The 12,921-nt window shown below is 43.2% G+C and overlaps 1 protein-coding gene across 2 annotated transcripts in view; it reads left to right on the top strand.

The window, feature by feature from the left end:
- LOC134587202 (general transcription factor IIH subunit 5) overlaps positions 1-12,921 on the top strand; it is a 948,377-nt gene that overhangs the window by 581,693 nt on the left and 353,763 nt on the right. For both annotated transcript variants that reach the window (XM_063443405.1, XM_063443404.1), the window contains exon 11: positions 9,828-9,978. In XM_063443405.1, coding sequence (XP_063299475.1) covers positions 9,828-9,978 — 151 coding nt within the window. The remainder of the gene's footprint in view (positions 1-9,827; positions 9,979-12,921) is intronic.

Here is a 12,921-nt window from a genome sequence, read left to right as displayed (position 1 = left end):
TTACACTTGCAGGGTTAAGAGTAGTGGGAGTTGGCACCGAGACCACTCCAATGGGCAGAAGTGGTCTGGGTGCCTGAAGTGTCCCTTTAAACAGTGAACCATAATGGGTTTTTTTTGCTATGGATTTTAATGAAAAAACCTCACACTCTGAGGATAAATGCTTTATGTGTGATAACTAACAGATGCATGTGCCATGTGTATACAATTCTTTCCACAAGATAAATATATAATGATAAATGTAAGAACTGTCAGTCAGGAACATTAGTTCTAAAACAGCCTAAAAAGATATATAAAAAGCAAACATAAGAGGTATTGAGATACATCATTAGTTCTTCCAACTTTTTTAAAAGTAAATGAAAGCACACAAAACTTCAAGCTTCTATAATTGTATTTTTAAACATTATTTGCTCTTAATTTCAGCTTGTATTTGAAAGTCTTTTCTCCTTTCCCTTCTTCTTTTTGTGTGAGCGATCACAATCAGCATCAGAGACATTACCAGCACTTGTATGTGCTTTATCAATAAGAGGGACTGCACATAGACTGAAGCTAATGCATATGTGACACAAAGGATGCGTTCCAACGAAAGGTTTAAGAGGTAATCAGCGCACGATATCGATGCGTTCCAACGGTGAAACGCATGTACCGGAAAACGGAAGTAATGAGAACACATGATGCGTTCTACTAGTGGTAGATAGAGGATTCAGGCACTCCAAGTATCTTCAATTGTATTTATTAGGACAAGTGAGACATCGCAACATTTCGACTCCTGATAGGGTCTTTGTCAAGCTTGATATAATAAATACATTTGAAGATACTTGGAGTGCCTGGATCATCTTTCTACCTCTGATATCTACTCCCTGGGTTTGGTGCTGGCCCTTGGTCCAGATGAGCACCCGGATCTTCACGTGATTGGAGTGCGGTTCATTTTTCTCTTTTTGTAAAACTAGATACTGATAGGCAGTTAGAATTACAGAAATAATTAACTCACTCACTGCTGGCTACAATTCTCACAGGCTAAACACTTAAACATTGCAAACAAATTGTCAGCTTAATTATTTTCTTCCATCCAGTAACCAAAAAGAACAATTCTAATTTTAATTGCTGCAGATAATTAACTTGTTCTTGATATTTCAAAGATAAGTCAATATCTCTGAATAATAGCTTGATATGCTAAACTTGGCAAATTACCAGTAAATCATGCATTTATTAATTTTTAAGTTCATTTTTTTTAAGTGTGAGAAATCTTTTATTTAAGTAAACAAAGGGTGAATAATGGGGGACGGGGCTTGGCGCCAAGATGGCCGGACGTGATCTACAACAGCTCCAGCTGGCCTGAGTTTGTTAAGTAAAATAACTAGAGTTCTGTTCCATTTGGGGTTCTTCTTGGACAGCTCACAGACCACAAAGCTACTTGCCACTTTGGCTCACCTCATTCTATCCAATGGGAATGTTGTCCGTGCTTGGGAGGTGGGGGGGGAGGCGGGGTGGTCATCCTCCCAACTTTGCATGCGCATCATGAAGAACAGTTTTTGAAACCTTGTTACCCCTCCTCCCCTCTTTGCACTAGTCCCCATTGGGAACTCTTGTCTTCTACATGGCTGAGGACTCTAATCCTGCTGAACTGGTGGACAAGTAGTGCACCTAAACTGTCGGCCACATCAGAGCTCCAGCAAGCTCAGACAGACCTAGTAGGCCAGAATTGGATGTTAGCATTTTAGCAGAAATGTAAGAATTTAAGATCTGCCAAGCTTTCTGGTACTGAATCTACCACAGACCTCCTGCCCTCATCTCTCCTAATGCAGAGCAGACCCACGCTGATGTTGCGGCTACCCGTCCCTCTGTGCCAGTAAACTATTCTGAAGCCTATTCAGAAGAGGCTTTAACCCAACGTCCATTCACCCACCGGAACTCAGAGCCTAAGGGGACCTGTGTGTCATACTTACCTGTTCCGGAGCTCCATGATCCAGCGGTGGGTCAGACGCTGCACGCTTTGCGTAAGCGTCTATTTGTACGCCAACATCATAACGGCGCAACTCAAAGTGCCAAACCGATATGTTCGCACGAAATGAAACTCCCGAATTTGTTTTTCGTACTAATTCAGGTGTTTAGGTGCTGTAGAATGTTGCAGACCAATGGGATTGGTTCCCTCACTTTATAAGCCAGGGCCTTTCAGTAGCAAGTTGCCCTGTTGTGGTTCTTGTTGACCCAAGAGTCCACTTTATATTATATTTGGATTTCTTGTTACCGACTTTGGTTTGCTTATCGTTTCTCTGATTTCTGTGTTCCTGACCTCAGCTTGTCTTACCGTTTATACTCTCCCACGTTTTACCTTGGCTTTCTTCCTGACTACTCTTTATGTTACATCCGGCCATTCTAAGGCCTGGCAATACGTTATACGTATTACGTTATAATACGTTATCTATCTCCTTTAGCAGATTACGGTCTGGGTGTTTTGTTTCTCCTACTTTAGCTGTGACACAGTGATCCCACCGCAGGCAGGAGGAGGGTGTGCCTGAAGACCTGAGCAGCTCAGGTATTATTACACAAGCTTATCTCAACATCAGGAAATCTGGCAAGTTCTACATAGCCCTTAGGTGACAGGAGGAGGCTTTGGAACTCATACCGTCTCTCTGTTCTGGCCAACTTGTGGCATTGACCGATTTGCGGCTGTGGATACTACTCATCAATTGTATTGAGCATTGTGACGAACTGAACCTCATCACGGGTTCTTGGAGGGGCCTGCTCGCCAGCCTCTTGCCTCAGGACTATGGGCCCTGCAATATACCTTGCCCAATGCACTTTAAAAGACTCTGTGCATGTGAGTTATGTACTTTTGTACTCCAGACAGAGAGACTGACTGTTAGCCCTTGGTCCCTGGAACTGTTTTGGGCATAGGACCATGTGCACGGTCGGTCAAAAATAAGACTTCCAGAAAATTCCTGAACTGATCTGGGTGATCTTTGGATATGTTGGTCACTCAGATCAGGGCCATCAGGGGATGTAACTTTTGTGGGGGGTTTGTGTGTTTTAAGGTATTTTTGGGGGGTTTGTAAAAATGTTTTTTATGTGATTGGAGATAATTGGATTAAATTAGTGCAGTTCCTGATCCAATTATCTCCCAGGCACAGAGGAGGGATTATATTATTTTGTGTGGGAGTGTCCTGGACCTGAGAGCCAATATGATTGTGTATTTATTTGTACTGTGGTTTACTCTCAGGTCCAGTGTGGAGTGCCCCTTGCATGTGGACTGTCATAAAAGGCCAGTTGTGGCTATCATTAAACTGAGATTCATTTTACTCTTCATGAAGTCTAGGCATATAAAAAATAGGAAAGTATTAGCGCTATTTGAGTAGTGTGTATTTTTTAGTATATGTATTAAATCTGAGTAGCTGCTAATCACCGTGAATATCTTTTAAACAAAGGTGGTTAGAAATAGAAAGGAGTACCGGTGAAGCGCTTATGTATAAGATGAAATAAATATTGGAGAAAATAAACCTTTAACCAATACTTTTTTCTTTTTTACGTTGTCAATAGTTTCTTAACCTTTAGGTAAAACAAAAAAAGATACACAACATAGTGCAAACTGTATTTTAGAAACAAATTTATGAATAAATGCCAATTGGCAACTCACACTTTTCTGAGCTATTGAATCTAGCTCAGATTTTAGCGCCTTAGGGTCCGTATAGGCGACCCTCTCCCTTCTTCTTATTTCTGTAATCCAATCCTATATGGGTACAGAAAGACGTATATAGTGCAGTACTGTCTGTACTATAAATAATATATGTAAAATAGTGAATTAGGTACTCACAAACCCAGAGCCGATATACAGGCTCACTTCAATGCGCATATGTGGTTAAGGACCACATTCCTTCTTTATATCAGCAGGGGAGGAAGTATTACAGCTGTTTCTGATGGAGCATTTTTTCCAGGACTTATCGGCCAATTTACAGGACTGGGTGTGAGACCGCCGTTCCCTCACCTTAAACGATGCGGCTCGCTTGGATGATGAGTACGCCGAAACTAGAAAGGTGAGCCAAAGCACTCCCCGACCACCTAACCATGTGGAACACCGTACCCCAGCCACAGTTCCTCGCCCGGAGTTCCATGCTCCCATACCCCCAGGGCCTCCCCGCCCCCAGGGTTCCAACAACTACCCCCGAGACTTATCTAAGATGACTTGCCATCGGTGTAGCAACATTGGACACATTACCCGCTACTGCCCCTTGGGATCATCCGCTACCAATTGGAAGCGCCCCTCACCCAACGCTGAGACCACCATACCTCGTACCTCGGCCGCACATTTCCTGGAGACTGAGCTGGGCCCAGAGGAATGCCTGGGCATCCTATATGAAGCTGACTATATACAAGCTGCATCCCTGGATAACCGTCAACATCACCGCCAAGAGGTACGAGTGAATGGACAGATAGCCCAAGGCTTGAAGGAAACCGATGCTAACATCACCCTGATGCACAGACATTTAGTTATACTGGAACATCTGTCTAATCGGACCATTGCTGTACGTGTTGCTGGAGGAGCTGTTTTTCGCCTCCCTACTGCCCGAGTACACCTGGTCTGGGGTGTCGGATCTGGGAAAACCACTGTGGGGATCATGGACAACCTGCCTGCAGAAGTCGTGTTGGGCAACAAAATTGGCCCTCTGGCTTCGGCCACCACCACTGCTGCTGCCGGCCCAGTGACCACTCGATCACAGACCCGTGCTGCAGAGGACCTTACAACAGGACGGGAGACTCAGGTAAGCACTTCACCGACCCTTACCCCGACTATTGTAGAGAGACCCCTAGCTTGTTGTGAGGGAAACCAGAGAGGACCCAACCAGAGAGGACCCAACCCTCCAACAGTATCGGGAGAAAGCCGACAGTGGGGGGGATGAGCGGGAACGTTTTATATGGGATATGGACAGGTTTTACCGATTAACAGAAGGTAGGAAGAGAGGCTGTGTCCATTCGCAGAAGTGCCAACTAGTAGTACCCAGAAAGTACCGGTTGGAACTTCTCCGAATCGGACACGATATTCCCTTGGCAGGACACCTGGGTGGTAACTGAGGAGTCCACTGGGTTCTCCCCCTTTGAGTTGCTCTATGGAAGAAGGGTCCGAGGACCCCTGGACCACATTTGGGAGCACTGGGAGGGGGAGATGGAACATGATGGTGTCTGCGTTGTGCCATACGTTCTGGAGATGCGGGACTGCATGGAGCAGTTAAATCAGATGGCACAAGACCATCTCCATGCGGCCCAGGGTCGACAGAATCCATGGTATGATCGGGGCGCCCGACAGAGATCGTTCCAGGTGGGACAAAAGGTCCTGGTGCTTAGACCAGTTAAAGGGAATAAGCTTTAGGCCTCCTGGCAGGGCCCTTACAAGGTGGTGGCGGAAGCCTGCACCATCTATGTGATTGCCAGCAACAAGGATGAAAGGATTCAGAAATCCTTCCATGTTAATCTCTTGAAGGAGTATCAGGAGGGGCCGAACAAAGGACCACGACAGTCTGCCTATACCAGATCTTCTACCATGCTCGGGGCCCGATAGCCTGCTCAGTACTAACCAGCTAGGGGAGTGCTTAAATCATGCAGAAAAGGGTCAACCCAGGTAGTGAGAGGGTATCAGCCGTTGGAGACGTCCTTTTTCCCGGCAAGTTGCTGTGTAGTAGTGGAGTTACTTATTCCCATCCACGAGATCCAAGAGAAGAGTCAGGCTATTAAAAGAGCAAGGTGGTTATGCAGTAAATACCCTTCCAAGAACGAGATGAGGCTACGTTTTGAAGGGTCAAGAAGAACTAAATTTTAATGGCATGCATTCTCCTTTTATGTGATGTTGCCCATGCAAGTGAGACACCTACATAATTAACACAGTAACCAATAACAGACAAGGTACAACCCACACATCTCCTCCCCTCAGATAAACCTTTAACATAATTAACAAGCACACATTTTTACCCTAGTTTTGGATGTAACCCAAATACTTGGGGTACATTCATGAATCTAGTATCCCCCGATAGCCCTGATCTGGGGGAGCAACATGTGAAAAAATCAGCCCATTCGGTTAAGAGGTTCAGGAATTATGGAGCTTTAAAGTTTATAGTTCCATAAGTTTTGGCCTTGCGGTCGGTCCTCGTTCGTGTGTTAAAAAGTCACGAAAAGCTTGCCATCCGTGTATATCTTGAGGGTCGCTAGAATCCCTATACGTTGCATAGTCTTTCTACCGAACGGCAGGGCGTTCGGTAGTTTTAGCACTAATTTATGGTGTTATGGAGGTATCAGCGGTGTTCGCCTACTTAGTGTCCGATTTTAGTTCCAGACACTCGACGGCAAAGCACCGCTGTTCGGGAGTTAAGATGGCCGCGAACAAGTGTAAAAGTCCCGAAATGGCGGCCACCCAGGAACTGAAACAAAGAGTTTGTGCGTTTCTCATAGGAGTTGTATGTGCCGATCAGGGAGGTAAATTACCACATAATTGGGTAGCAGGGTGGTCCGGTGTTCGGTAGTTTGTATTCGTATTTATGAATACTGAGTCCATACTGTATGGTTGGCATAAATAAACGAATGCTTGTAAAAGTCCTGAACTGTTGTTATGAATAATCCCCAGGAACCAGGTAAGCACAATTAAATTATATCCATGGTCTCTGTTCCTGTAGATGTGCCCGGTTAGCTCTTAAAGGGCCGGTAGTAATAAATATTCCCAGGCATAAGGTAGGGTTTTGTTACATCAACTTAGGCAGCTGCTAACAGAAAAGGGATTGACTTTCTCCCAGGAACCAGGGTACACCACGCTAGCGACCCACTACGTAGAGACTCCGGGACAGGCACCCCTTAGATAACCCCCTACCGAATCCCTTAGGCAGTTAAGGAAGAAATGAGAAAGGAGATACAGGAGATGCTTAAGCTAGGAGTTATAGAGCCACCTGACAGCCCCTGGGCCTCACCAGTCGTTTTAGTTCCCAAGAAGAACGGAGCCACCCGGTTCTGTGATGACTATAGACGCCTCAATGACCGTACAGTGACTGATGCTTAGCTGATGCCCTGAGTGGACGAACTATTAGATCGCATTGCCAGTGGACGCTATCTGACCACCGTTGATTTGTGCAAGGGATACGGGCACATTCCCCTGGCCAAGGAGGCTATGCCACAGCCATGTTCCAACACTTGGTGGATAGGCTCCTTGATGGCTTCCAGGACTTCGCTTGTGCGTACCTGGATGACATTGTGATCTATAGTGAGACCTGGGGGGAGCATTTGAAACAGGTAGAGGCCGTACCGGACCAGATTCGGGCTGCAGGCCTAACTCTGAAGCTGGAAAAGTGCCACTTCGGCATGGCCGAAGTCCCGTACTTGGGACACCGGGTAGGGTGTGGGAAACAGCGCCCCAAGCCAGCCAAGGTCGAGGCCGTGGCCAACTGGCCCAAACCCCACACCAAGACCCAGGTATTGGCTTTCCTAGGGACAGCTGGGTATTACCGGAAATTCGTTCCTGAATATAGCACTATCGCTAAGCCCCTGACAGGCTTGACTAAAAAGAACCTGCCTAGAATAGTCCTATGGTCTCTCTCCTGTGAAGCAGCATTTCAAGCCTTAGAAAGCTTTAATCAACGCTCTTGTTCTATCTGCCGTCCCTAACAAAAGATTTGTCGTCCATACAGATGCTTCCATGTACGGACTGGGGGCAGTTCTAAGCCAGATCGGGGAAGACGGAGGAGAGCACCCTGTCGTGTACCTAAGTAGAAAGTTGTTACCCACAGAAGTGAGCTACGTGGCAGTGGAAAAGGAGTGTTTAGCCCTGGTCTGTGCTCTAAAGAAACTCACCCCATATTTATATGGTCAAGAATTCACTCTCATTACTGACCACCACCCACTGGTCTGGTTGAATAGGGTGGCAGGAGATAATGGCCGATTACTGAGATGGAGCTTAGCCCTTCAACCATATAACTTTTCCATCCAGTATCGGCCTGGCAAGCTCAAAGGGAATGCTGATGGACTGTCCAGACAAACCAAACTTCTACTCTAGCAGCAGCCCGGACATCCCCAAGTTGACCCGAAAAGGATGAAGCCGGGTCTGCCGGGGTGTTCCACAAAGGGGAGCCATGTAACAAATCCCTACAATGTGCCTGGGAACCTCAACCCTTTCTCCTGCCATCCCCCACTGTTCTGTGTACCTAAAGACAAAGACTATTTGTGTATGGCTTTCGTGTAATGGATATGCAAGACAAAAACGTTTGAATACCGAATTTTGTACCGAACGCCCGACCACCCAGAGCAAAAGTGTGTCACTCATTTACCTCCCTGACTGTGTGATTACTGTCAAATCCGCAAACACTCCATAGGTTTAATTGATATACAGGGTGGTCGACATTCAGTTTCACGAACACGTGTCAGCGGCCATTTTGGATAGTCGAACGCACTCAGCGGTGTTTGGTTGTCAACCGCGTGGAACTAATTTCGGCTAGACTTTTCCACGTACACCGCTGAAACTTCCATCCTCCGTGCGTTCGGCTAAATTCATCCGAACAGAGCGCTCTTTTGTTAAAATAGACTCACGAACTAGCTGAATTCAACAAGTCCAAGCACAAATTAATCCGTTCGTGTAAATAGGGATTTTCGTTGAATGAAAGAATAGACCGACCACATAGCCTGAATCTGTGGAACTGTTTTTGGGCATACCCACAGGCGTGCGGTCGGTTCAAGGTACTTTTTACTATCTCCTGAAACACCGAACGAATTTGCACAAATTTTGAATATGTTGTTCCCTAAGTTAGACTGTTCATAAATATTTTTTTTTTTTTTTATTTACCATGTAAAATGTAAAAAGTGTATTTTTTAGCTTGGAGATAATTGAGTAGATACAGTAAGAAACTCAATTATCTCCCAAGCAGAGGGGAGAGAATTTCTGGGTTGTAACCATTGTTTTATTGGTCACAGTATAATTGCCTGTTGGTGTCTCCCTTGCATGGGAGCACTGCATGAAAGGAGAATACCTGTCATTAAACCTCAGTTCTTCTTGACCCTTCAAAACGTAGGCCTTGTCTCGTTATTGAAAGGGAACCTGCTCAGTATAATCACTAGCACTTTTAAGAGCTCTGCCCTGCTCTCTTCTTGGATCCAGCGGATGGGATAAAGCAACTCCTCTACTGCACAGCAGCTTGCCGGGAAGAAGGACGTCTCCAACGGCTGATACCCCCTCTCCAACTGGGGTAGCTGTTACATATTACAAGTGTAAATATATAAGAAATGTAAGATAATGACTTACCAATGATGAGTGAGGAACAATCCCACACCCGACTGAACCTGGAAGTGCACAGGCGGGACACGTGACCAAACGTGATGACGCCCACCGGGCGTCAGGGTTGCTAGGCAATGTTTACATACAAAAAAATAAGTGTTTTCCTGTGCTGTGTACCATATGATGGGGTGCTGTGAACAAATCAAATAACATGAGAATAGTCACCAAGCTAAAAGCAAAGGATGTTGTAAAGTTATTATCTTATATTTATATTTAAAGTGCCCTCGGTTAAAGTATGTGCTTAACAGTTATATAGAAAGTATGGGAGCTCTGCAAGTGCTCAAAGAAATTGAAAAGATTGAAGTGCTACTCTGGGGTGTCAGACTTTTTTTTAACCATGTTTCTACTAAAATTGCCTTACAGCCTTTGCATGCAGTAGCACAACAAAGGCTTTTGTTGCAGGATGGCCTAGAAAATCAAACATTTTTTAATGGGATTATTAACACTTATCGGCTTTTTCAACTTTATTTTATTATTGTCTTGTTTTCTTATACAAACTGCATATTTAATGTATCAAACTGTCTTTTTCCCTAAGGCTGGATCTCAATATTAGCTGAAGTAATGAAGTCACCATATGTCATTCAGTCATCACATGCTGCCAGAGCTCTAGCCAACATGGACAGGGATAGCGCACATGAAAAATACCCTGATGGAGTGTATGTGTTGCATCCACAGTACCGTACAAGGTGAGCACAAAGGCATAGTTATACAAGTTGGTTATTAACAGATGTAATATGGTAAAACAGAAACCCAAAACATTGGCAAATATGTTGTGAGAGAGCCAGAGTTTAGCTTTTCAAATTACTACAATTTTAAAGGCTCATCTAAAAAATGGTTACATTATAATTAATCAAATTAGAAAATAGATTTTGTTGCTTAATTCCATCTGATCTTCAATTTATTCATTAGTTATGAAGCAATGTGTCACAGGCAATAATGTTACACCATAACTACAAATAGTTTATTGAATATGGAATGCTAAAAAAAATCCATTAGCACAATATAAATGACTATGAAACTGTGGTTTTGAATTAGTGTGCTGGATCATCTTACCTGCCACAAACACTTTGACTTCTAGATTATGAAAGGCTGAATACAGTCCTTAAAGAAACACTTCCAACCCATAACACTTTCATCTCAATGATGTAGTTATTGTGACAAGAGTCCTTTGGTGCCATATTATTTTACAGAGTTAAACTGTTTTTGAATTGTTTAACCCTAAAGTTTTCCAACCAGTTCCCCATGCACTTCTGAGTGATTAAGAAGGTTTTGCTTTGGGAACTTGTGATGGGCTGAGAGAGTCAGCTGACACTCTCAGCCTGTAACCATCTGCCAAGGAAAACCTACTGATCACTAGGTGTGATAAATGGCAGCCCCCAATTGCTCCAGCCCCCACTGAGATGGAGTTCCTTTAAGTTTGTGTTTTTAATAAGTGTGTGTGTTAAAATTGAAATTCCCTTCTGGCAAAAATAAATAAAAAATATATACATAGCTTTTGGGTGAGTCTTAAACATATACTTATAAAAGGGCTTTACCCGATAGGAGCACTCATTCTGCGGTGAGCCCTCTATGGCTGATTTTAGGTCCCCAATTCTCTAGCCACCTGGGGGGACTTACTATTATATGGGGGTTGGACAATGGAATGTTCATCCCCTTCTTTATAATTATGGCCCCCACCCCACTTGCTGGCATTGGCAAGGGGACAATAAAATCCTTGCCTGGAAATTATAGACCTGTGAGCTTAACTTCTGTGGCTGGTAAAATATTTGAAATGGATAATATTCAAGAATTCCTTGAGAAGAACATGGTTATCAGCAAAAATCAGCACAAGTAAGTAGAAGTATAGATCAGGGTGTTGCAGTGGATGTGATCTATTTGGATTTTGCCAAGGCATTTAATACAGTTCTACACAAAAGATTAGTGTTCAAACTCAAGGAAATCGGTCTATATGAAAATGCTTGTTCTTGGGTAGAACATTGTCTTAAAAACAGAGTACAAAGAGTTGTCGTTAATGGTAAATTTTCAAGCTTGACAGAGGTGGAAAGTGGTGTCCCTCAGGGGTCTGTTCTGGGACCCCTTCTATTTATCATGTTTATAAATGATCTTGAAGACAGCATTGAAAGTCATGTTTCAGTGTTTGCAGATGACACAAAACTTTGTAAAATAATACAATGTGAGCAAGATATTACTTTGCTGCAGAGGGATTTAGATAGACTGGAGGACTGGGCACTCAAATGGCAGTTGAAATTTAATGTTGAAAAATGCAAAGTTATGCACTTCGGCGTAAAGAATACACAAGCAACGTATACCCTTAATGGAAGCGAATTAGGGATAACAACACACGAAAAGGACTTGGGAATTGTTATAGACAACAAACTATGCAACAATGTGCAATGTCAATCAGCAGTGGCCAAGGCCAGTAAGGTATTGTCATGCATGATATAGGGCATTCATTCTCGGGACGAGAATATCATTTTGCCTCTTTATAAATCACTGGTATGACCACATATTGAATATGCTGTGCAATTTTGGGCACCTATTCTAAAGAAGGATATTATGGCACTAGAAAAAGTGCAGAGGCGGGCTACAAAATTAATAAAAGGAATGGAACATTTCAGCTATGAAGAAAGGTTAACAAATTTAAACCTATTTAGTTTAGAAAAATGTCGCCTGAGAGGGGATATGATAACATTATACAAATATATTCGGGGCCAATACAAACCATTGTGTGGAAATCTATTCACAAACCAGACTTTACATAGGACACGAGGCCATGCGTTTAGACTGGAAGAAAAAAGATTTTGTCTAAGTAAAAGGAAAGGTTTTTTTACAATCAGGATGTGGAATTCTCTGCCTGAAGAAGTGGTTTTATCAGAGTCCATACAGATGTTCAAACAGCTACTAGATGCATACTTGCAAAAACAGAATATTCAAGGATATAATCTTTCAATCAAGGGTAATAACTGCTTTATCCAAGGATAAATCTGACTGCCATTCTGGGGTCAAGAAGGAATTTGTTTCCTAGCTTGTTGCAAAATTGTGCTTCAAACTGTTTTATTTTGCCTTCTTTTTGATCAACAGCAAAAAAACAAATATGAGGAAGGCTGAACTCTATGGATGCAAGTCTCTTTTCAGCTATGTAACTATAACTATGTAATTTTCCTCTCCTTATTGCTTATTATGACCCCCACCCACGTGTGTCACGAACGCACCCTACTTCAAGAGTGTGCGTGACGTAGTTGTGGTGGCGAAAGGGTTAAAGTTCACTATTTGTCTGCACTAGACTGGAAATAATGATAAAATCACCCTTAACACCATCCACACTTAATAATATAACTATTATTATTTTAACACTGCCACCACCAAGACAATTTATAAATGGGGTGCCTTGGTCCCCCAGGTAACTTAATATTAAAAACCCACCAAATGTAATTTAGCACAATATCTATGTTATTGCAACATACTAATTAGTCTCTTCAGGTAACGTGATTATTAACCAGACAAAGGCAGAACTTAATAAAGTAATATTTATTATGAGCAAAAAATTGTCACAGTGCATACAAAAAAAAAGATGACAAGCAAATTATTTAGACCAACAACAGATAAAAACTGTCAGGATACACTAATAT

This window comes from Pelobates fuscus, chromosome 2, assembly GCF_036172605.1.
Source record: "Pelobates fuscus isolate aPelFus1 chromosome 2, aPelFus1.pri, whole genome shotgun sequence".
NCBI classification, from domain to species: domain Eukaryota; kingdom Metazoa; phylum Chordata; class Amphibia; order Anura; family Pelobatidae; genus Pelobates; species Pelobates fuscus.
The sequence above is the reverse complement of the archived record's forward strand: the minus strand, read 5'-3'. Positions and strand labels throughout refer to the sequence as shown.